The sequence below is a fragment of the Rhinopithecus bieti genome, unplaced genomic scaffold (assembly GCF_001698545.2).
Source record: "Rhinopithecus bieti isolate Rb0 unplaced genomic scaffold, ASM169854v2 scaffold_40368, whole genome shotgun sequence".
Taxonomy (NCBI): domain Eukaryota; kingdom Metazoa; phylum Chordata; class Mammalia; order Primates; family Cercopithecidae; genus Rhinopithecus; species Rhinopithecus bieti.
This window is the reverse complement of record NW_016817546.1, coordinates 1,106,783-1,130,144: the sequence shown is the minus strand read 5'-3', so window position 1 is coordinate 1,130,144 and position 23,362 is coordinate 1,106,783. Positions and strand designations below refer to the sequence as shown.

Sequence of the window (23,362 nt, the reverse complement as noted above, 5' to 3'; positions counted from 1 at the left end):
TTTTTTTTTTAATTTTATTTTTATTTTATTTTTTTATTTTTTTTGAGACAGAGTCTCACTCTGTTGCCCCAGCTGGAGTGCAGCGATGTCATCTCGGTTCAACGCAACCTCCACCTCCCAGGTTCAAGCAATTCTCCTGCCTCCTGAGTGGCTGGGATTACAGGTATGCACTACCATGCCCGGCTAATTTTTGTATTTTTAGTAGAGATGGGGTTTCACCATGTTAGCCAGGCTTATCCTGAACTCCTGACCTCGTGATCTGCCCACCACAGCCTCCCAAAATGCTGGGATTACAGGCCTGAGCCACCAGGCCCCGCAATTTTTTTTTTTTTTTTTTTTTTTTGATGGAGTCTTGCTCTGTTGTCCAGGCCAGAGTGCAGTGGCATGATCTTGGCTCACTGCAACCTCTATCTCCCGGGTTCAAGCGATTATCCTGCCTCGGTCTCCCGAGTAGCTGGGATACAGGCATGCAATACCATGCTTGGCTAATTTTTGTATTTTTAGTAGAGACAGGGTTTCACCATATTGGCCAGACTGGTCTTGAACTCCTGACCTAAGGTGATCCACCTGCCTCGGCCTCCCAAAGTGCTGGGATTACAGGCATGAGCCACCGCACCCAGCCTAAGCCTCTTTTTAAATGTAAACAGGCAAAATGCTTTTTATCAATTTGCTAAAGACATTGTGTTATTAACACTTAATATAGGCTCAAATATGTTAAAGTTCTAACTATCAAATGGTAAGTGGATGTTTTTTATAAATACCACATATATCTCAAAACATTTTACCACTCTTTAACATGGAAAAATATCATCTGATAAAGAAGTTTCTTAAATGAGTAAATGAACTTTCTAACTTGTGCCGAACAAAACTAAAAGCTGAATCACATTCCTCAGTCCCTGCTGAGCGCCTAGGAAACAGGAAGGAGACGCAGGAAAAGCTGTGGCATGAAGGATTTCTGATTGGATGAACGGCAAATCCTCCAAATTACAGACTAACCAGACCTTTCTTTCTTTTTTTCTTTTTGAGACGAGGTCTCGCTCTGTCGCCAGGCTGGAGTGCAGTGGCGCCATCTCGGCTCACTGCAACCTCCACCTCCTGGGTTCAAGCGATTCTCCTGCCTCAGCCTCCCGAGTAGCTGGGACTACAGGCGCCCGCCACCACGCCCAGCTAATCTTTGTATTTTTAGTAGAGACGGAGTTTCACCATGTTGGATAGGATGGTCTCAATCTCTTGACCTCATGATCTGCCTGCCTTGGCCTCCCAAAGTGCTGGGATTACAAGTGTAAGCCACCACGCCCAGCCCAATTAACCAGACATTTCAAGAAGATGCTATAAGGTACTGGCCTCAATTTAAGCCAAGTTTAAATAGTTATGTATATAAATATTGTATATAAATAAGTGTGCTTATTATTTTTAGACGATAACCACACTTGCCTCATAGAATTGTTATAAAGATTAAACGAATTCATTCATAAAAAGCATTTAAACTTTTGCCTAGCAAACAAATACATTCCAATTTTATTGTTTTTATGAATAAAATCAGGAAGCTGACCAATAGTTGACACCTAAAAAATAAAATTAATAGTGATGAATTTAAGGTCCTATGACTGGCTCAAAATTCAGTGGAAAAGCTCAGAGTGGGAAAGAAATGGCTTATCAAATGCAAATATACAAGCAAAAATGAAACGCGACTACAGCACAGGACTAAAAAAAATATGATGAGCACACATTCTTATAAGCTAAGACTGCACTGAGAAGATGAGCTTTTAGGATAACTGAGGGGTATCCCCAGGTCACCTTATGTTGATCAGACCTAAGGAGTGTTGCTTAGGGCAGGTGCCACATTTTAAATGACAGGCAAAGCAGACCAGGAGGATAAATAAAATGGTAATATAAAAAAATGGCTAATACCACAACATGGATGACACCAAAAGAAAGCAATCACAAAGGCCACTTATTATATGATGCCATTTACATGCAAAGTCCAGAATAGGCATATCTACAGACAAAAAGCAGATGAGTGGTTGCCTACGGTTAGGAAATGAAAATGGAGAGTGACTGCTAATAGGAATAAGGTTCCTTTTTGGGGTGATGAAGGTTTTCTAAAATAGATTGTGTTGATAGTTGCACAACTCTGTGAATATACTAAAAGCCATAAAATTGTACACTCTGAATGGGTGAATGATATCCTAATAAAGCTGTTATATAAAGAAAAGAAGAAAGGAATGGCTTAAGAAACGTAAGAGTGTGGCAGGTGAAGTCAGAACCACAGCTATGGAGGGCTGCATTAGGACTAAGGCCAACGAAGAGAGTCTGTGTTAAGCCTTTTCCATTACAGTAAGTAGGGAAGGTACCATTATCAGAGGCTGCTCATGTAAGTGGCCTTTTATCTCCCCATCCACCCCAGAGAAGCTTAGCTAATGCTCTCTCTCATGTTTAGGGAAAAGAACAAAGTGGGGTGTAAAGTTTGACTTTAAATAAAGCTACAGATTATCTAAAAAGAAACAATGTACTAAATTTTAAAAGCCATTTCATTCAAATAAGACAAAAAAATAGGCTGGGCGCGGTGGCTCACGCCTGTAATCCTAGCACTTTGGGAGGCCGAGGCGGGAGGATCATGAGGTCAGGAGATGGAGACAATCCTGGCTAACATGGTGAAACCCCGTCTACTAAAAATACAAAAAAATTAGCCGGGCGTGGTGGTGGGCGCCGGTAGTCCCAGCTACTTGGGAGGCTGAGGCAGGAGAATGGCGTGAACCCAGGAGGGGGAGCTTGCAGTGAGCCATGATGGTGCCACTGCACTTCAGCCTGGGTGGCTGAGTGAGACTCCGTCTCAAAAAAAAAAAAAAAAAAAAAAAGACAAAAAATAAATCACGCAATCTGTGTTAAAATGTTGTTACAAGGAACTTTAGAAGTTAATTTATGAATTTCTCAGCCCAAAGGAAGCCACAAAGGTGAACACCTAAACACTTAATTTTCAAAACCGTAGCTCAAAATGTTTCTAATTGATCAAAGTACAAAAAATAAAAGTTGAAAATTATGTATTATTATGCTAATAATCAGCTGAAAAGGTCTGGGTTCTACCAGAAAACCTCAACTGCATGTTCTTTTTCTGCATCCTCACTAATGCTATAATTAACAATACAATATTCTGTTGACTTCAATATCCTGTTATTACATAAATAAAACACTGGCAACAGTGCCTGACAAAGGCTGATTTATATGAGGTGCTGTTCTGAAATTTATTGGATTTCCATAATAAGAAATCATAGAGCGTATCAACTTTTCCCATTAGACTTTCCAACAACAAATAAAAAATCCTGAACGACAAGAAAACCCACCATCTTACCTTAACCCAAGCCAGCAAATATTAACCATTTAATGTCGACTCATGTGGATGGAAACGTTTAAGTCAAGGGTGTGGGTACGGAATGAATGTCCAAAGGCTCCTCTCACATGCTTAGGGAAAACTTACGAAAGGGCCTCCTGGCAATGCCTTATTTGGGAGCTGAGAAATATTTCACATTCAAGTCATAAGCACTGCAAAGCTAATCCAGGTCCAGATACTTTAGTGAAGGCCATTTATAATGAACAAACAAAAAATCGCTGACAAAAATTCTATGGACTTACTGTTTTAGAAGAAAAGAGAGATGAAAATGATCCTTAGAATAGTGTTATCTGTATAGTCTGCTGTGCCAACTTCATAACATCAAATTCTGGATGATCAAGTGTGATATGAACTTGAACTTGATTTATCTATTCAATCATTCAACAACCATTTAGTATCTCTCTACCATGTATCAGGCATCAGACTAGGGTTAGAAAACACAAATAATTAATACTCAATAGTTACAAATAGTGGTATTTATAGACCAGAGATGAAAAACTATTAAGCTGCTGGGAGCCTTGAATTCTTTGTTGAAGGAGATGTGGGTGTGCATAAATAAGCAAACAAATATGCACTCTATTGAATACGTAAAGAGCTTAATCCAAATGTCTAAAAGATGCCCATATCTCAGGGAATAAAACTGTTCAGGCGGAGGTGAAATCTTTGTTGCATGATTATACATTTTACTTACATATAGTGAATATACAGATACGTTTAGTGTTGGTGAGAAAATGGCAATTACTGAGAAAGAAAAACCAAAATAATTTGAATTTTATTAGAAACCAGGAAAGATACCTGAGCCCAAAGAAGGAAATCCAACATCAGTTTAGGAAAAATAAGTCAGCATGATACATTCTATAAAACCTTCGTCTTAAACGATAGGGCTTTTCTGCATTTTCTAACTAGGAATATAAAGGCCTATTTTGTAAATGGCCAAATAAATGAAAGCACTCAAAGGTGGCTAAATTAACCCCATTAGGATAAGACAGACCATCTACATGTTACATAGCATGATGTTTACAAATTATATGTCAGCTACAAGTGTTCAGACGAGCCTAATGCAAACAGTGTATGAGGAAACACACACAGAGATACTTCCACACAAGATCTGTCTGGGGAAACACTACTACTTCTTCATATTTAACATAGTCTTATATTTAATACATAAAAATACAAATAAAACTTTTTATTTATTTATTAATTTTTTTTTTGAGATAGAATCTCGCTCTGTCATCCAGGCTGGAGTGCAGTAGCGCTGTCTCTGCTCACTGCAAGCTCCGCCTCCAGGTCACACCACTCTCCTGCCTCAGCCTCCCAGGTAGCTGGGATTACAGGCACCGCCATCACGCCTGGCTAATTTTTGTAATTTTAGTAGAGACAGGGTTCCACTATGTTTGCCAAGCTGGTATGGAACTCCCAACCTCAGGTGATCCACCCACCTTGGCCTCCCAATGTGCTGGGATTACAGGAGTGAGCCACTGTGCCCAGCCAAACAAAACAATTTTACATTTATAGGTATTCACATTTGAAATATTAAAATAAAATAAAACATATCATTGCTACCTACAAAAATGAATACGCCCAATGTTACTAAGAAATCCCTCTTTTCCTAACGAGAGAGGCCAAAATGTTTATTACATCTTCTCCCTCTACAGCAGTACAAAGTTGTTTCTTATGTATGAAAAGATAAGAAATACATGTTGACATAAATGAACAAAGAACAACTGTCCTGAACTATCTGCCAGTTCACCACTGGACCAAAAGTAGTAAGTCATGTGGCCATGAAAATAAGATATTTATTAACTATCTCTGATTCTTCAATGACGCCTCTACTATTAAGAAGGTGGGCCAGATCAGGTGGCTCACGCCTGTAACCCCAGCACTTTGGGAGGCCGAGGCGGGCGGATCACCTGAGTTCGGGAGTTCGAGACCAGCCTGACCAATATGGAGAAATCCCATCTCTACAAAAAATACAAAATTAGCTGGGTGTGGTGCCACATGCCTGTAATCCTAGCTACTCGGGAGGCTGAGGCAGGAGAATCACTTGAACCTGGGAGGCAGAGGTTGTGGTGATCTGAGATCATGCCATTGCACTCCAGCCTGGGCAACAAGAGCAAAACTCCGTCTCAAAAAATAAGACATATGGCTGAAATTTTATATAACCTGAAAACCATCTTTACTAAATTAAAACAGATTAAACACTCCAAACAAAAGGCAAAGCTTGCCAAACAGGATAAAAAGGCATGAAACAACTGAAGAACACAGGAGATGTTACCTTAAAAACAAAGAAAAAACAAGATTCAAAGTAAGAAACTGTAAAGAGATATACCATGCAGACAACAAGTGTAAGAAAACTATAGTGGCTGTAATAATATCAGACAAAATAGACTTCTAGACAAAGAATATTAGTAGACACAAAGAAGGTTACAGCAGAAAGGTAAAAGGGTCTAAAGAGAAAGACAAATATTTTAAGTGTTCATGTGTTTAATAACCAAATTCAAATATATGAAACAAATTAACAGAATCAAAAGGAGAAACAAACAACTCTACAATCACTTTTTAAAAATTTTTTATTTTTGAGACAGGGTCTCGCTTTATTGGCAGGCTGGAGTGCAGTGGCCCGATCTCGGCTCACTACAACCTCCATCTCCCAGATTTAAGCAATTCTCCTGCCTCAGGCTCCTGAGTAGCTGGGACTACAGGTGTGTGCCACCACGCCCAGCTAATTTTGTATTTTTAGTAGAGATGGGGTTTCACCGTGTTGGCCAGGCTGCTCTTGATCTCTTGACCTCGTGATCCACCTGCCTTGGCCTCCCAAAGTGCTGTGATTACAGGTGTGAGCCACTGCACCCGGCCTATACAATCACTATTGAAGACTTTCATACATATCTCTCATTAACATACAACTAGGTGAAAAAAAAATTAGTATAAGAGAAGGTATGAATACTAACATCAACCACTGACACCTGCATAACAGCACACCCAATAACTACAGAGTATAACTTGATTATAAGTACACATGAAACATGAACCAAGCTGAGCCAAGAAACAAGTTTCAAAAGATTTCAAAATACTGAGGTGTTACTGAGTACTCTTTGACCACTGAATTAAATTAAATTAGAAATCAATAACATTCCAAAAAATAAAACGTAGAGAAGCCCCAAGTATCTGGAAATTAAGGAATTTAGTACTAAATAATTCATGGGTCAAAGAAATCACCAAACTCAAAAAAATTTTTGAACAGAATAATGGATCACAACAAATCAAAATTTGTGGTAAAATCAGCTATTTAACATCCCACTTTAGAAAGCTAGGAGGAAAATGATCAAATTAAACCCCAAATAGGTAGAAAAAAATTAATAAAGAACAGAAACCAATGAAATATAAAACAAGTAGGAAAAAATAATAAAACCAAATTCTAAAAACATCAATAATGTTGAAATATCTTTATATTGATCAAGAGGAAACAAATTACCAACCTGGGCAACGTGGAGTCCATCTTAAAAAAAAGAAAAGAAAAGAAAAAGGCACTTTCTATATAAAAAAAATTTAGATGGCTAAAATGTGAATTCTAGCAAACATTTGATTAAGAAAATAATATCAATCCTTTATAAACGGCCGGGCACGGTGGCTCAAGCCTGTAATCCCAGCACTTTGGGAGGCCGAGACGGGCGGATCACGAGGTCAGGAGATCGAGACCATCCTGGCTAACACGGTGAAACCCCGTCTCTACTAAAAAATACAAAAAAAACTAGCCGGGCGAGGTGGCGGGCGCCTGTAGTCTCAGCTACTCGGGAGGCTGAGGCAGGAGAATGGCGTAAACCCGGGAGGCGGAGCTTGCAGTGAGCTGAGATCCGGCCACTGCACTCCAGCCTGGGCGACAGAGCGAGACTCTGTCTCAACAAAAAAAAAAAAAAAAAAAAAAAAAAATCCTTTATAAACATCTTAAGAAAATAGAACAGAAAGAACTATTTCCCAACTAATTTTCTGAGGGAGTATTATTCTGATATGAAAACCAAAGTTCTTATTACAAAACTCCTTATTACAAAAAAGGAAGACTACAACTCAATATCCCTCATGAACACAAATGTAAAATGCCTTAACAAATTATTAGCAAATTGAATCCAGTAGTACGTAGTGACCAAGCAGGATTCATCCTAGGAACAAATAGTTCCTTCACATTTGAAATCAATGTAACTCACTATATTAACAAAATAAAGAATAACAATCACATAATAATCTCATTAGATGCAGAAGGAAAAAAAAAAAAACAACTGACAAAATTCAATGCCCATTCATAATAAAAACCTCAACAACCTGGATATACAAGAAAATGTTCTAACTTGATTAAAAAAAAAAGGCCAAGTGTAGTGGCTTACACCTATAATCTCAGCATTTGGGGAAACTGAGGAGGATCACTTGGGCTCTGAAGCTTGAGACCAGCCTGGGCAATATAGTGAGACCCCATCTCTACAAAAAATTTTAAAATTAGCTGGGCATGATGGCGTGCCCTGTAGTCTTAGCTACTCGGGAGGCTGAGACAAGAGGATTACTTGAGTCCGCGAGGTCCAGGCTGCAGTGATTCAAGACTGCTACACTGCACTCCAGCCTGGGCAACAGAACAAGACCCTTTCTCAAAACAAACAAATAAATACAACAAAAACTGCATTGTACTTAATAGTAAATGACTGAAAACTTTCTAAGATTAGAAAGATAATGTCCACTCTCATCACTTCTATTCAGTATTGCAGCAGAGGTCCAAGGAAGTACAATAAAGCACAAAAAAGAAATAAAACAGATAGATCATAAAGGAAGAGGTAAAACTGTATTTGCATATGACATGTTTAGCAGGGCCAAAAAAAGCCAACATATAAAAACTGATTGTGTTTCTATGCTATTGATGACCATTTAGAAATTAAAATTTTAGTTACAATAGAATCCTCAAACAGGAAATACTCAGGAGTAAATTTAACAAAATGTTGTAAGACCTGTATTCCCAAAACATCTTATTGTAAGAAGTAAAAGAAAGCTGGGCATGGTGGCATGCACTTGTAGTCTCAGCTACTTAGGAGGCTGAAGCAGGAGATCACGAGAGCCAAGGACTTTAAGCCCAGATAGAACAACACAGCAAGACCCCTTTAAAATATTTTTTTTAAAGTCAAAAAAATCAAAGAAAACTTCTTTAAAATAGAGAAATATCATATTTATGGATTAGAAGATCCAATATTGTTAGGATGTCAGTATTTCCCAAACTGATCCATAAATTCAATAGAATCCCAATTAAAATTCCATCAGACTTTTTATTTATTATTATTACTATTTTTTTGGAGTCGGAGTTTCACTCTTCTTGCCCAGGCTGGAATGCAATGGCAAGGTTTCAGCTCACTGTAACCTCTGCCTCCCAGGTTCAAGTGATTCTCCTGCCTCAGCCTCCCAAAGAGCTGAGATCACAGGCACGTGCCACCATACTTGGCTAATTTTTATATTTTTAGTAGAGACGAGGTTTCACCATGTTGGCCAGGCTAGTCTCAAACTCCTGACCTCAGGTGATCCGCCCAGCTCAGCCTCCCAAAGTGCTGGGATTACAGGCGTGAGCCACCGTGCCTGCCAGACTTTTTAAAACTTAGAAACTGGCAGGCTGATTCTAAAATTTACATGGAAATGGAAATTACCTCAAATAGCCAAAGCAATCTTTAAAATCACATTTAAAGCACAAAGACACCCCTGAGGTTAAGACTTCCTATACAGCTACAGTATTGAAAACACAGAGGCCCTAATAATGATCAATGAGACAGAATAGAATCCAGAAAAAGATCCAGACATAAACAAGCAGCTGAATTTCAATAACAGCGTCAAGACAGTCAAATGAGAAAAGTTTTTCCAACCAATATTGTTCCAACAACAGGTATCTGTGTGAACAAGAATCAGTTTTCACTCCATAATTAACACATCACAATTCAAAATGAACCGAAGACCTAAATGTAAGAAGTAGAGCTTCTAGAATAAAGCACAGAAGCAATCTTTGTAATCTTGGAGTAATCAGAGATAGTACCATAAAAGGAAAATAATGCCTTACAAGGCTTCAGCATAAGTATATATTACAGTCAACATTAAGGAAAAAAAGTCAGGCCAGGTGCAGTGGTTCATGTCTTAATGCCAGCATTTTGGGAAGCTGAAGTGGGAAGATCACTTGAGGCCAGACATTCTAGACCAGCCTGGGAAACACAGTGAGGCCCTGTCTCTAGAACAAACAAACAAACAAACAAAAACCCTAAAAGGATTGGCCAGGTGTGGTAGCCTGTAGTCCCAGGTACTCAGGAGACTGAGGCAGGAGGACTGCTTGAGCTCAGGAGTTTGAGGTTACCATGAGCTATCATCACTCCACTGTACTCCAGCCTGTGTGATACAGTGAGACTTAAAAAAAGAAAAAAAAAAATTTTTTTTTTAAAGAATGAAAAAAAGTTGTGGTATGGTACAAATAATTCCCAATACATACATCAAAGGACTTCTACCTGAAATATTTAAAAAAAAAAAAAAAAATCTTTAAAGAAAAAAATTTTTTTGAAAGAACAAAAAAAAGTCATGGTATAGGACAAATAATTCCCAATACATAGATCAAAGGACTTCTACCTGAAATATTAACAAAAAATCCTTATAACTAAATCATAAAACAACATTTTTTAAGTAAACTATTTGAACAGACGCTTCACAAAAAAAGATAAACAAATGAGCAATAAAACATGAAAAGATGCTCAACCCTATTAAATTAGGAAATTCCAATAAAACTTCAATGAGATATCTCACTACACATTCATTAAAATAGACAAAATTTTAAAAAAATAACTGACAATACCAAGTCTTGGTGAAGATGCTAAAGAGGTAAAATTATAACACACTACTGATGGGAATCTAAATTGGAACCACTTTAGAAACCTGTAGGCCGGGCGCGGTGGCTCATGCCTGTAATCCCAGCACTTTGGGAGGCCGAGGCAGGCAGATCACAAGTTCAAGAGATCCAGACCATCCTGGCCAACACGGTGACACTCCGTCTCTACGAAAAATACAGAAAAATTAGCTGGGAGTGGTGGCGCGTGCCTGTAGTCCCAGCTACTCAGGAGGCTGAGGCAGGAGAATTGCTTAAACCTGGAAGGAGGAGGTTGCAGCGAGCCCAGATCGTACCACTGCACTCCAGCCTGGGCAACAGAGCCAGACTCCATCTCCGAAAAAAAAAGAAACCAGTTTGACAGTTTCTGAGACAGCTTCCTACATACAAACAATACTGCCACAGCAAGTATTTACCTGAGAGAACTAAAGATAAATGTCAACATAAAGACTCATATAACAATGTTGAAAAAACTTTTCTTTTTTTTTTTTTTTTTTGAGATGGAGTCTTGCTCTGTCGCCCAGGCTGGAGTGCATTTTTTGTGTTGTGATATGCTCCAATCATAGCTGTCTCTTCTCTCTCCCGTGTGTACGCCATCCGCTGTTGTTGTTGCTGGTGAATTCTATGTGCTCTTTGTTCTTTTCCCTTTTGTTTCGCTTGGTTCTATATTTTTTGTATTGGATGTATCTGGGTGATCCCTTGTGTTAGCCAGGATGCTCTGTTTGCGTTCGTGATGTTCTGTGTTCGGTCCTCTCTATAATTTTTTGAGTGCTGGGATTACAGGCTTGAGCCAGGCTTGAGCCACCGCGCCCGGCCGAAAAAACTTTTCTTTATAATGGCCAAAAGTTTATAAACAACCAGAATAGCCACCACCAGGTTAAAGAATATGAAAAAATTGTGAATATGCATATCCATACAAGGGAATACTTATCAGTAACAAGGGAATGAACCATCGATACATGAAACAACACAGATGGCTCTCAAAATCCTTATGCTGAAAGAAGTCATACAATATGATTCCATTCCTGTAACATTCCGCGAAATGCAAACTACTCTAAAACGATTAAAAAAAAAAACAAAACAAAACCATTGAAAACACGATGCATCAATGGTTATCTGAGGCTGGAAGCCGAAAATGATTATAAGACGCCATGAGGCAACTTTTGGGGGTATTGGAAATGTTTTGTATCTTGACCTTCATAGTAGTTTCACAGGTTTATGTATCTCAAATTTTTGACTTTGAAACAGGGCAGTTTATTATACATAAATCTTACCTTAATAAGTTGTTTCAAAAATTACACACTAGAAATCTTTTTTTTTTTTTTTGAGACGGAGTCTTGCTGTCTCGCCCAGGCTGGAGCGCAGTGGCGCAATCTCGGCTCACTGCAGGTTCCACCTCTTGGGTTCATGCCATTCCCCTGCCTCAGCCTCCTGAGTAGCTGGGACTACAGGCGCCTGCCACCACGCCCGGCTATTTTTTTTTTTTTTTTTTTGTACTTTTTTAGTATAGACAGGGTTTTACCGTGTTAGCCAGGATGGTCTCGATCTCCTGACCTCGTGATCTGCCCACCTCAGCCTCCCAAAGTGCTGGGATTACAGACGTGAGCCACCATGCCCGGCCGAAATCTCTTTTGTTAATAATGAAGAAAAAACAGAATCAAAATAAGTAATCTCAGAGCTTAGATTCAAAAGTAGGTCCATATAATTGTCATAAAGAATTGATACCTCTGGGCAACATCGAGAGACATCATCTCTACAAGTAAAAATAACCAGCTGGGCCAGGCGCGGTGGCTCACACCTGTAATCCCAGAACTTCGGGAGGCCAAGGCAGGCAGATCACCTGAGGTTGGGAGTTCGAGACCAGCTTGACCAACATGGCAAAACCCTGTCTCTACTAAAAACACAAAATTCGCCAGGTTTGGTGGTGCATGCCTGTAATCCCAGCTACTCGGAAGGCTGAGGCAGGAGAATCACTGGAACCTGGAAGGTTGCAGTGAGCGGAGATCGCGCCATTGCACTCCAGCCCGGACAACAAGAGCGAAACTCCATCTCAAAACAAAAACAAAAAACAAAACAAAACAGCTGGGCATGGTGGTGCACACCTGTGGTACCAGCTACTCTGGAGGCTGAGGAAGGAGTATTGCTTGAGCCCAGGAGGTCAAGGCTGCAGTGAACCGTGATCCACCACTGCACTCCAGCCTGGGCAACAGAGCAAGATCCTGTCTCAAAAAAACAAACAAAAAAGAACTGACAGCTCAAAATTTTCTACAGCAATTGCAGTTTTAAAATGAAATGATTTATTTCAATGTACTCATATTTAAATACTCCTACTGGATGTTCAACACACTTTAATGTGGCCATACAGCCTATTTCATTTAATTTCTATATTGCCCTAGGAAGCAGGAAATATATATTAATTATTCACAGATTTCTTCTAAACTGATAAATGCCTAACTTTGATTTAAATCTATGCTATACTCTAAGAAAACAATAAATGCTTCCCATATAACAATGTATATATCTTTTTAACTTATTACTTAACACAGCTGAAATCTTCTATTACTCTAGGGAAGTAAAAATCTCAGTAACTTCTCTCACAGGATATTTTCATTCACTTCACTTTTCATTAGGAAGACGCCTGCAACTAAAGTTTTCAGAGTCAGTTCAACAGTGAAGTACAAAAATTAAAATAGCACATAACTTTTCAATTCATCACAAAATATGTACACATAACCTAAGACACCTGAGCCATGTCAGGCTAGAGAGCTTCAGTGTCAAAAAATAAAAAATTGTACAACAAAAAAATCTCTGGGAGTGCTAATAAAACCTTCAGAAGAAGCTTGTCACAAAGAACCATGGGCAAAAGTAGCCAAAATGATTTCTATACTGAAGTATGGTCTACAGAATTCTTAGAGAGTTTGGAATAAAAAGGGGAATAAATCATATACATTCAAGAAAGTGCCAAAAATAGACATTTAATTAAATATGGCAAAATCTTCATTATTTAAAATCCAACTGACAGCACAGTTATGAAAGCAGAATTTTCTTCACACAGCTTTTATACAGAGAACAACAGGCCAGACACGGTGGACCATGCCTGTAATCCTAGCACTTCGGGAGTCTGAGACAGGAGGATCACTTGAGACCGGGAGTTCGAAATCGACCGTGGCAACATAGTGAGACCATGCCTCTACAAAAAAATAAAACTTAAAAAAAGGCCAGGTGCAGTGACACACAACTGTAATCTCAGCACTTTGGGAGTCCGAGGCAGGAGGATCACTGGAGCCCAGGAGTCCAAGACCAGCCTGGGCAATATAGTGAGATCTCATCTTAACAAAATTCTTTTAAAAAATTAGTCAAGCATGATGGTGGGTGCCTATAATACCAGCCACAGCTCTTGGGAAGCTGAGGTGGGAAAAAAGCTTGAGCCTGAGAGGTGAGGCCGCAGTCAGCCAAGACCGTGTCACTGTACTCCAGAGTGGGCAACAGAGCAAGATGGTCTCAAAAACAAACAAACAAAAATTAGCTGAGTGCGGTGGCACATGCCTGTAATCCCAGCTACAGCTACTCAGGAAGCTGAAGGGGGAGGATCATTTGAGCCTGGGAGGTCAAGGCTGCAGTGAGCTGTGATTGTGCCACTACACTCCAGCCTGGGTGACACAGTGAGACTTTATCTCAAGAAAAAACAATAACGAACAACAACAACAACAGAAAAAAGTTCCTATCAGGGACTTTCTCTTTGTACACACACTTTTAAGGTATTTTGAATTCACAAACATTCATATCTAACCTACCACAGCCTCTACTGGCTGTAGTATCATCAACCTCTGAGTTTCAGTTTTCTCATCTGTAAAATAATCTCAAAGGCCCCTTCTGGCTCAATCATATGCTCAAAATAAAGATTCTGTATTTAAAGCTAACAAACAAAAAAATCCCCACAACTATCCTATCAAATCAGTGAGAATGTACACAAACACACAATATTTATGACAATGTAAAAAAACATTCTCTTATTTAGAGAATGGCGTATCCCTAGCAAAATCACTCAAATGTTCTATCATACTCAAGAAACCTAATCATACTAGGAATAAAAGTCAGCCATATCATGCAGATATCTACATGTTTCCTCAAAAGCAAGCTGCGTAGTAGAAACTGTAGTAAAAGGATCTCTAAATCAGGAATGGGATTACTTTCTTCCCTCTGTTAGGAGCTTTTGGGATTGTCGGTATTTAAGTCACCTGGCCGCCTTGTATTCTTATCTATTCAGAGACTGGGACAGATGATCTCGAAAGTCTCTTCCAACTATAGTGACCTCTCAAGAAAAAAAAAAAAAAAGAACAAAGGGGTGCTTAAATGACATTTGGTTAATCATCAGAAGAGGTGCTCAGCCTCATACTCAACAGCCTACATACACATACACAACCATGCAGACTATCAATATACCAGAAATTGATTCCATAAATATCATTACCTCTTCAGATTTAATGGTTTCACATTAGTAACAAGAGAGAGGAATTATTTCATGTAACTTTAAAATACATTCACATTCCTATACAGCCTCATGGGATACAGCCTAAGGCCAAAATAAAGTCTAAAAACAACAACAAATAAAGAGAACGAAAGACAACTGGTGTCAGTAATCATATTGTTTGCAGCAGTGTGCTGTTATTTCAGCTGCTGTGTGTTTATAACGGGATTAAAGCAGAGGAGTAATGATGATGGTATGTCACGCAACCAACTCAGTAACATTAGCCTCATTTATTTCATTTTACTTTTAATTTCTTAGAAATTATTCTTGTAAAACATTAAATAGCCATGTAAAATATTAACATGTTCTGAAGTATACTTTATAAAAAACAACTTTATGCAAAAAAGTTTAGCTTCTTCCCATCCCTCCATGTGCTTTAAAAGAAATAATTGTCTCAGAAACAGTGAAGTACAAAAGCACGGCTTTTAGATTCCAATCTTGGGGATATGACCTTAAATTGTGGTTTGATCTCTCTCAACTTATTTCCTTATGTCTAAAAAGGTGATAATAATAGAACCTAGAGGCCAGGCGCGGTGGCTCACACCTGTAATCCCAGCACTTTGGGAGGCTGAGGGGGGCGGATCACGAGGTCAGGAGATCGAGACCATCCTGGCTAACACGCTGAAACCCCATCTCTACCAAAAATACAAAAAATTAGCCAGGCATGGTGGGCGACTGTAGTCCCAGCTACTCGGGAGGCTGAGGCAGGAGAATGGCGTGAACCCGGGAAGCGGAGCTTGCAGTGAGCTGAGATCGCGCCACTGCACTCCAGCCTGGGCGACAGAGCGAGACTCCATCACAAAAAATACAAAATAAAAAAAATTAAAATTAAAATAGAACCTAGAGGGGGTTGTGAGGATTAAGTAAGATCTTCTAAGCACAGTACTTGGCTTTGTGAAGCCGCAGTGAAGTATCAGGTACTATTATTAGGATCTTATTTGAGAATCACCTCAAACCTGTAGCACAGACACAGATTAGGAAATTAACCTGGAGGTGCCACATCACAGGCCTGGAGTCCCCATGGCACCCAACAGCCAAGACCACAACTCACTCCTGAGTCTGCAGGCGACTTCATGCTCCGCACTCACCACATTCCCTACAGCCAGTTCAGGGGAAAAAGAAGTGTCTTCCCACTCAGAATGACTTCAGAAGACTTACTGTGTTCAGCGCATTCAGAGTGGTGTCATCCCGAGAGGCTGCGACACAGCCGTCTTCTGTAGAGCCTCCATCACACATCCCTGCAAATGCTGCCATGCTCCTTCAGAAGAAAAGGTGTTTCCTTCATTAGTACATAGTAGTATCAGGACAGAGACATAGACCTTCAATTTTCAGAGGACATTTCCAGCCCAGAACAAATTCCATTACTACATGCATGATGAACCAGTTCCCAGCCCTGCCTCTGCTCCTGTTTAAAAATAAGTAATTTTTTTTTTTTTTTGAGATGGAGTCTCACTCTGTTGCCCAGGCTGGAGTGCAGTGGCGCAATCTTGGCTCACTGCAACCTCTACCTCCAGGGTTCAAGGGATTCTCCTGCCTCAGCCTCCCAAGTAGCTGAGATTACAGGCACGCCACCACGCCCAACTACTTTTTGTATTTTTAGTAGAGACAAGGTTCCACAGTGTTGGTCATGCTGGTCTCGAACTTCTGACCTCAGGTGATCCGCTCGCCTCGGCCTCCCAAAGTGCTGGGATTACAGGAGTGAGCCATCACGCCCAGACCAAAAATAAATTTAAGTTCCTCTTCACTCACAGAGAAATACATATGTTACTTTTAGTCAGATCCATTTGTATTGTTTCTGCTCATGCTTTATCAGTACTAAGATTTTAGATTTGAGAGCATGAAGAATCTAAATCTATGAGCCACAGTACTTCAGTAGATGACAATCTTCTGAAAGAAAAGTCTCCAGAAAACATGTGAAATTAAGTCATCTAAAATTTTACTTAATTCCTCTCATTCTGCATATCAACTACCTTTAAGTGAATTAAAAGTAAAAAATCACGGCTGGGTGTGATGGCTCATGCTTGTAATCCCAGCACTCTGGAAACCTGACATGGAAGGACTGCTCAAGGTCAGAGAGTTCAAAATCAGCCCTGACAACATAGAGACGCCATCTCTACAAAAACTTTAAAAAATATATTAGCCAGGTATGGTGGTGCATGCCTGTAGTCCTAGCTATAGGGGAAGACGAGGTGTGAGGATCACTTGAGCCCGGGAGGTTAAGGCTGTAAGGAGTTGTGATTACACCACTGCACTCCAGTGTGAGATCCTGTCTTCCAAAAAAAAAGAAAAAAGGTGAAAAACCAGAGATAAAACCTCTTAGTCATTCACTCCACTTACACATTCTCATCTCTACTGAATGCCACCATGCACAACACTGTTGACTAGAAAACAGCCAGGTAACTGGGGCAACACAGCAAGGACCCCCATCTCAACAACAACAACAACAAAAATTAAAAATAGCCAGGTATGGTGGCACGTGTCTATAATCCCAGCTACTCAGGAGGCTGAGGCAGGAGGATCGCTTGAGCTCAGGAGGTTAAGGCTGTTGTGAGCTATAATTGTGCCACTGTACTCCAGCCTGGGTGACAGAGCAAGACCCTGTTTCAAAAAAACAAAACAAGTAACAACCCCCCCCAAAAAAAGAAAAGAAAAAAAAAAAAAGAAAGCCACAAACCCAGCCAGGGCTAAAATTCAGATGCCCTAATCCTTGCTTTCGTGTTTTTGTTGTCATTGCATGCTATTGATGCTGCCAAGACCAGAATCACTACATACAAAGTCTGCCTGCCTGCTCTGTGATGTGTGAGAGCAAATTCACGCTTGTCTCTGCATCTGAAGACACAAAAATGTCAACTTCAGGACAGGCACTAATGAACAGCCACAAAGTACAGAGAGAACATGAAATCTGTAGTGGGTTTTGTTTTTGTTTTACATTTTACTTGAAGGTCCAGGATACAAGCGCAGAACGTGTTGGCTTGTTATATAGCTATACGTGTGCCATGGTGCTCTGCTGCACCTATCAACCCATCATCTAGGCTGTAAGCCCTGAATGCATTAGCTATTTGTCCTAATGCTCTCCCTCCCCTCACCCCCACCCCCCTGTAGTGGGGTTTTAAGATGAGGTAAACGACTCAAGTACTCAACTGGACTGAGAGGTTTTGATAACTCTATGTACGGCCTATGGTGTTTTCATCTTGAAAAGTCCCAAAATTTGATGTGGGGCAAACACCAAGAAGAAAAACATTACTTCATCATGAAAAAAAGTATTCTCTGGTAAGAAGAACCAGGGTCCTGATTACAGAGGGTGTAACCAAACTTAAAGTCAGAGAATGCCCAATATGGAAATAAAATCTCAGGGGAAAGGCAAAGTTTACTGCCTATACAGTTCAGATGGTATAATTCAGAAAGCAGGATGGGGGCAGATTCCTATTACCTTGCTGCCCTCAAGTACATAAGGAGGTCACAGTCGTTAACTCCAGGCATCCAGACCAGTTCCTCATGTTGGGTCACTGTATCACCATCTGGAGAAGGAAATGGTTGCAGATCTGGAAGTTTGGCCTGTAAGACAGGGATGAGTAAGTCACAATCAAGGCATGTATTAATTATAAAGAGCTATCTCAATAAACAGTCTTTTTTTTTTGAGACGGAGTCTCGCTCTGTCGCCCAGGCTGGAGTGCAGTGGCCGGATCTCAGCTCACTGCAAGCTCCACCTCCCGGGTTTACGCCATTCTCCTGCCACAGCCTCCCAAGTAGCTGGGACTACAGGCGCCCGCCACCTCGCCCGGCTAGTTTTTTGTATTTTTTAGTAGAGACAGGTTTTCACAGTGTTAGCCAGGATGGTCTCGATCTCCTGACCTCGTGATCCGCCCATCCCGGCCTCCCAAAGTGCTGGGATTACAGGCTTGAGCCACCGCGCCCAGCCAATAAACAGTCTTTAGGAACAGATACAATGTTTTACTAAGCCTCTTTCCTTGGATGGCAGAAAAATAACAACAAAACCATGAGTCATTTAAACTGACCTACTTCACATGTCAGGATCATTTCACCACAGATTTCACAATAGACTGTTTAATATCTGCTTAACAGAGTCAGAGTAAACCAGTGCCAGCATGATACCAAGAGTAAAACAGAAGCAGACACATATGCATAAAATAAATAAACAAAAAAACAAACTAATGTCTTTACACGGTAACAGCTATTGATAAAGAAGGGAAACGCACGTACATTTCCAATATAACAAGCTGACAAAGAAGACATGCAAATAATGATATCTCACCCAAGGATATTTGCTAAAAAATTAAGTGAGCTATCCTATCACAAAAATGTTACTCTTAAGACACTCAAGAGCAATATAAGTCATGGTCAATACCAAAAAAAGATGAGTATTAAAGTTAACATTAAAATACATAGTTAAGGCCAGGCCCGGTGGCTCAGGCCTGTAATCGCAGCACTTTGGGAGGCTGAAGTGGGTGGATCACAAGGTCAGGAGTTCAAGACCAGCCTGGCCAAGATGCTGAAACCGTCTCTACTAAAAATACAAAAAGTAGCCAAACATGGTGGCAGGTACCTGTAATCCAAGCTACTTGGGAGGCTGAGGCAGAGAACTGCTTAAACCCGGGAGGCGGAGGTTGCAGTGAGCTGAGATTGCACCCGCTGCACTCCAGCCTGGCAGAGAGAGAGAGAAATTCCATCTCAAAAATAAAATAAAGTAAAATTAAATGAGGCTGGGCGCGGTGGCTCATGCCTATAATCCCAGCACTTTGGGAGGCTGAGGAGGGTGGATCACCTAAGGTCAGGAGTTCAAAACCAGCCTGGCCAACAAGATAAAACCCCATCTCTAATAATAACACAAAAATTAGCCAGGCGTGGTGGAATGCGCCTGTAGTCCCAGCTACTCGGGAGGCTGAGGCAGGAGAATCGCTTGAACCTGGGAGGCAGTGCTTGCAATGAGCCAAGATCGTGCCACTGCACTCCAGCCTAGGCGACAGAGCAAGACTCCCTCTAAAAAAAAAAAAAAATGATGTGTGGGTGGGTATGTGAGTGTAGTTGAATTGACCTGTGGTGACAGGAATCACGGCAGTGACTTCTTTACAGAAAAAGGAATTGCTTGTGAAGGAACAGGAAGGACCTTTCTGGGATGACAGAAATGTTCTGTGCCTTGATATGAATCATCAGGGCAGACTGAAAAGCATACATAAGATTCAAACAATTCGCTGTACATAGAGTATATACCTCAATAAAAAGAATTTTAAAAAATATTTGAGCAACAGTGCTCCCCAAAAAGACTCTAAGTCATCAGTTTCAAATACCCGTGGCATTTTCTCAACCATACTCTGCTGCGACAGAGCAAGAGCAAGCAGGTGCCATGACCACCATAAACAGCAGAGACCTGTGAAAAGTCAGACATTTGCAACATACTCATGTTCTCATCCTGTCAAATGATGAACATGGGCACATCAGTCTGATAAAGTTCCATGGTACACAAAGCCCAGGCAAAAAATGTAAGTGAATGCAGCAGGTTGAAGATAAGCCAGCAACAACCAATAGAAATAAAGTAGGAATTACATATTTAATTTTAAATATTCTAGTAGTCACGTTAAACAAAATGGACTTCCAAGTGCTGAACAGCTGTGTGTGGCAGTGACTCCCCACCTGGATGTGCAGGTGTTAAGTACTCAAGAGTGAAGTGGACCACGGTGAAATGGAGATAGAACTGCTCCATCCAGGGAATGCTGTCACACAGGAATGGGAACCAGTGTGTGTACATCCTCCATCTTTTTCCAAATTCCAGAAATCTTCACTTTTATGTAAAAGCTTGTGGTTTTAAATGTCAGTTATTCAAGTTTTTGAGGCAACTGCATAGCAAAACATCACATCAATAGGCCATGTAGCTCTCATGCTAGCCATGAGCACCCACACAGCTTTACAGGCTGTCTTCCATGCCTCTACATGTGTATCAAGCTGACTTTCTCCAAGCAAGGATGTTCTTCTTTGGTTAAGTATTGACTTCTATAACATCAAACTGAGTGTCACAATTAGTTCTGCTTAATATATAGTGAAAATAGTAGGATAAAATTAAAACACAATGGGCCTGGCGTGGTGGCTCACGTCTGTAATCCCAGCACTTTGGGAGGCTGAGGCGGGCGAGTCACCTGAGGTCAGGAGTTCCACACCAGCCTGACCAACACAGTGATACTCCATCTCTACTAAAAATACAAAAATTAGCCAGGCATGATGGCGCACACCTACAGTGCCAGCTACTTGGGAGGCTGAGGTAGAAGAATCGCTTGAAACCTGGGAGGTGGAGGTTCCAGTGAGCTGAGATTGCACCACTGCACTCCAGCCTGGCTGACAGAGCAAGACTCTGTCTCAAAATAATAATAATAATAATAATAATACCACAACAAATGTTGGAATCAAAAGGTCTTTGACACTAGTACTGAGCTCCGCTTCCCCAGCACCAAGTACAGTACTGGGTACAGCAGTTCTCTAATGTCTGTTAAATTACTCGAAAAGTACTATTACTGTGAGCAGGACCAAGCTCCCCCTCCATCCTCGAGAAAAATGGACTAGAAATATAATTATACAGTTTACAGAAAAAAAAACGAAAATGCCTCTTAATCATAAGAACTGATGAGTCAACCTCACTGACAACAGAAATGCAAATTAATGGCACATATTCAATTTTGCATCTATTATATTGACATAAATCCAAACGTTTGACAATACATAAAGCCATGAAAAAAATTAGCACTCATATTAGTTGCTAGTGTCAACACAAACTGATACAATCTCCACGGAGGGGAATATGGCAACACCCTCAAAATTATATATGCACTTGTCCTCTAAGTCAGCCATCCCCCTTCTGGGGATATAGCCCCAAGATACACTGGCAAAAACATCAAAATCCATATGCACAGGCTATTCACTGCAGCATTACATGTAACGGCAAATGACTGGACAATCAACTCATATGCCTATTAATAGGGATTAGATGAATAAACTGCTACATTCATACATGGAGTTCTATGAAACAGTATTATAGAAGGGAATGAGAAGGAGCTCTATATACTGCTATGAGGAGAACACAAGAATATCTTGTTAAAAGAAAGGTGGCAAAAAGGATGCATATTATGTTATTATTTATCTAAGAAGGAGCAGAGGGAATGAAAACAAGAAGCTTAAATAATAATAATCTCATTAAAACTGTAAACCAAATGGAAAGAAACGCAACAATTGAGCTGGTTCTACTCTACGAACTGTTTCAAGTAACTCTAAGATATATTAATTTGCTTATACAGCCCTGGCAGGATATACAAAACAAAATGCAATACTAAACTGTTTTCAATAAGTATATTGTTTGTAGCGGTGTGATTATTGTTATTGTGGGCTTTTATATGTGTATTATGGAATTGAAGCAAATAAGTAATTTTGTTGGTGTCATTAAAAAATGGGATTTGAGTCACAGGAAAAAGATAAAGATATAGATAAAAGAAGGACAGAATTAGTATAAAGGCCATATAAAAATATGAATTTGAATTGGATATATCAGTATAAATTTATAATGTATTTTATCTTTAAGGAAGTAGGAAAATAAAACACCTATTTCCTATTCTGTCTACAGAAAAGGCCTCGAAATAGCAACCAACCCAGTAAGAATGAATACCCCAGCACCCAGTATATAAATACCACTTCCCACTACAACAAAAGAGGGCTCTTCTGAGACAAGTTTAATTCCAGATCTAGGGAAGACAATGTATAAGGTGAGGCAGTAAAATCATGTCTTACCAGAGAAAAAGGATTAAATGAAAAGGACAAAAACTACTGGGATTAAGTGAAAAGGACAAATACAGCAGGAACGTTAATCAGTTCATTATAGATTAAAAAATAATCTTAAACCCACTGGTAATCACTGAAAGATAAAGGTGAAGTTTCATTTTATTTGTATGATGAATAAATGGATGGTAGAATTAGAATATCGCTGTTTTGAAATCCCTAATAAAATAATGGATCTGCCGGGACCGGTGGCTCAAGCCTGTAATCCCAGCACTTTGGGAGGCCGAGACGGGTGGATCATGAGGTCAGAAGATCGAGACCATCCTGGCTAACCCGGTGAAACCCCGTCTCTACTAAAAATACAAAAAACTAGCTGGGCGAGGTGGCGGGCACCTGTAGTCCCAGCTACTCCGGAGGCTGAGGCAGGAGAACGGTGTGAACCCGGGAGCCGGAGCTTGCAGTGAGCTGAGATCCGGCCACTGCACTCTAGCCCCGGGCGACAGAGCAAGACTCCTTCTAAAAAAAAAAAAATAATAATAATAATAAATAATAATAATAATAATAATAATAATAATAATGGATCTAAGAAACAATCAATGGTGGCCAGGGATGGTGGCTCACGCCTGTAATCCCAGCACTTTGGGAACCTGAGGCTGGTGTTTCATGAGGTCAGGAGTTCAAGATCAGCCCGGCCAACAAAGTGAAACCCGTCTCCACTAAAAATACAAAAAATTAGCCGGGCGTGATAACGGGCGCCTGTAATCCCAGCTACTCAGGAGGCTGAGGCAGG

At 40.2% G+C, this 23,362-nt stretch overlaps 1 protein-coding gene across 8 annotated transcripts in view; it reads right to left on the bottom strand.

Annotated features, from left to right (window-relative positions):
- Positions 1-23,362, bottom strand: part of RERE (arginine-glutamic acid dipeptide repeats) — a 492,528-nt gene that overhangs the window by 131,484 nt on the left and 337,682 nt on the right. For all 8 annotated transcript variants that reach the window (XM_017856041.1, XM_017856039.1, XM_017856042.1 and 5 more), the window contains 2 exons: positions 18,230-18,354; positions 15,958-16,057 (listed from right to left, as the gene is read on the bottom strand). In XM_017856041.1, the coding sequence (XP_017711530.1) occupies positions 15,958-16,057; positions 18,230-18,354 (225 nt within the window). The remainder of the gene's footprint in view (positions 1-15,957; positions 16,058-18,229; positions 18,355-23,362) is intronic.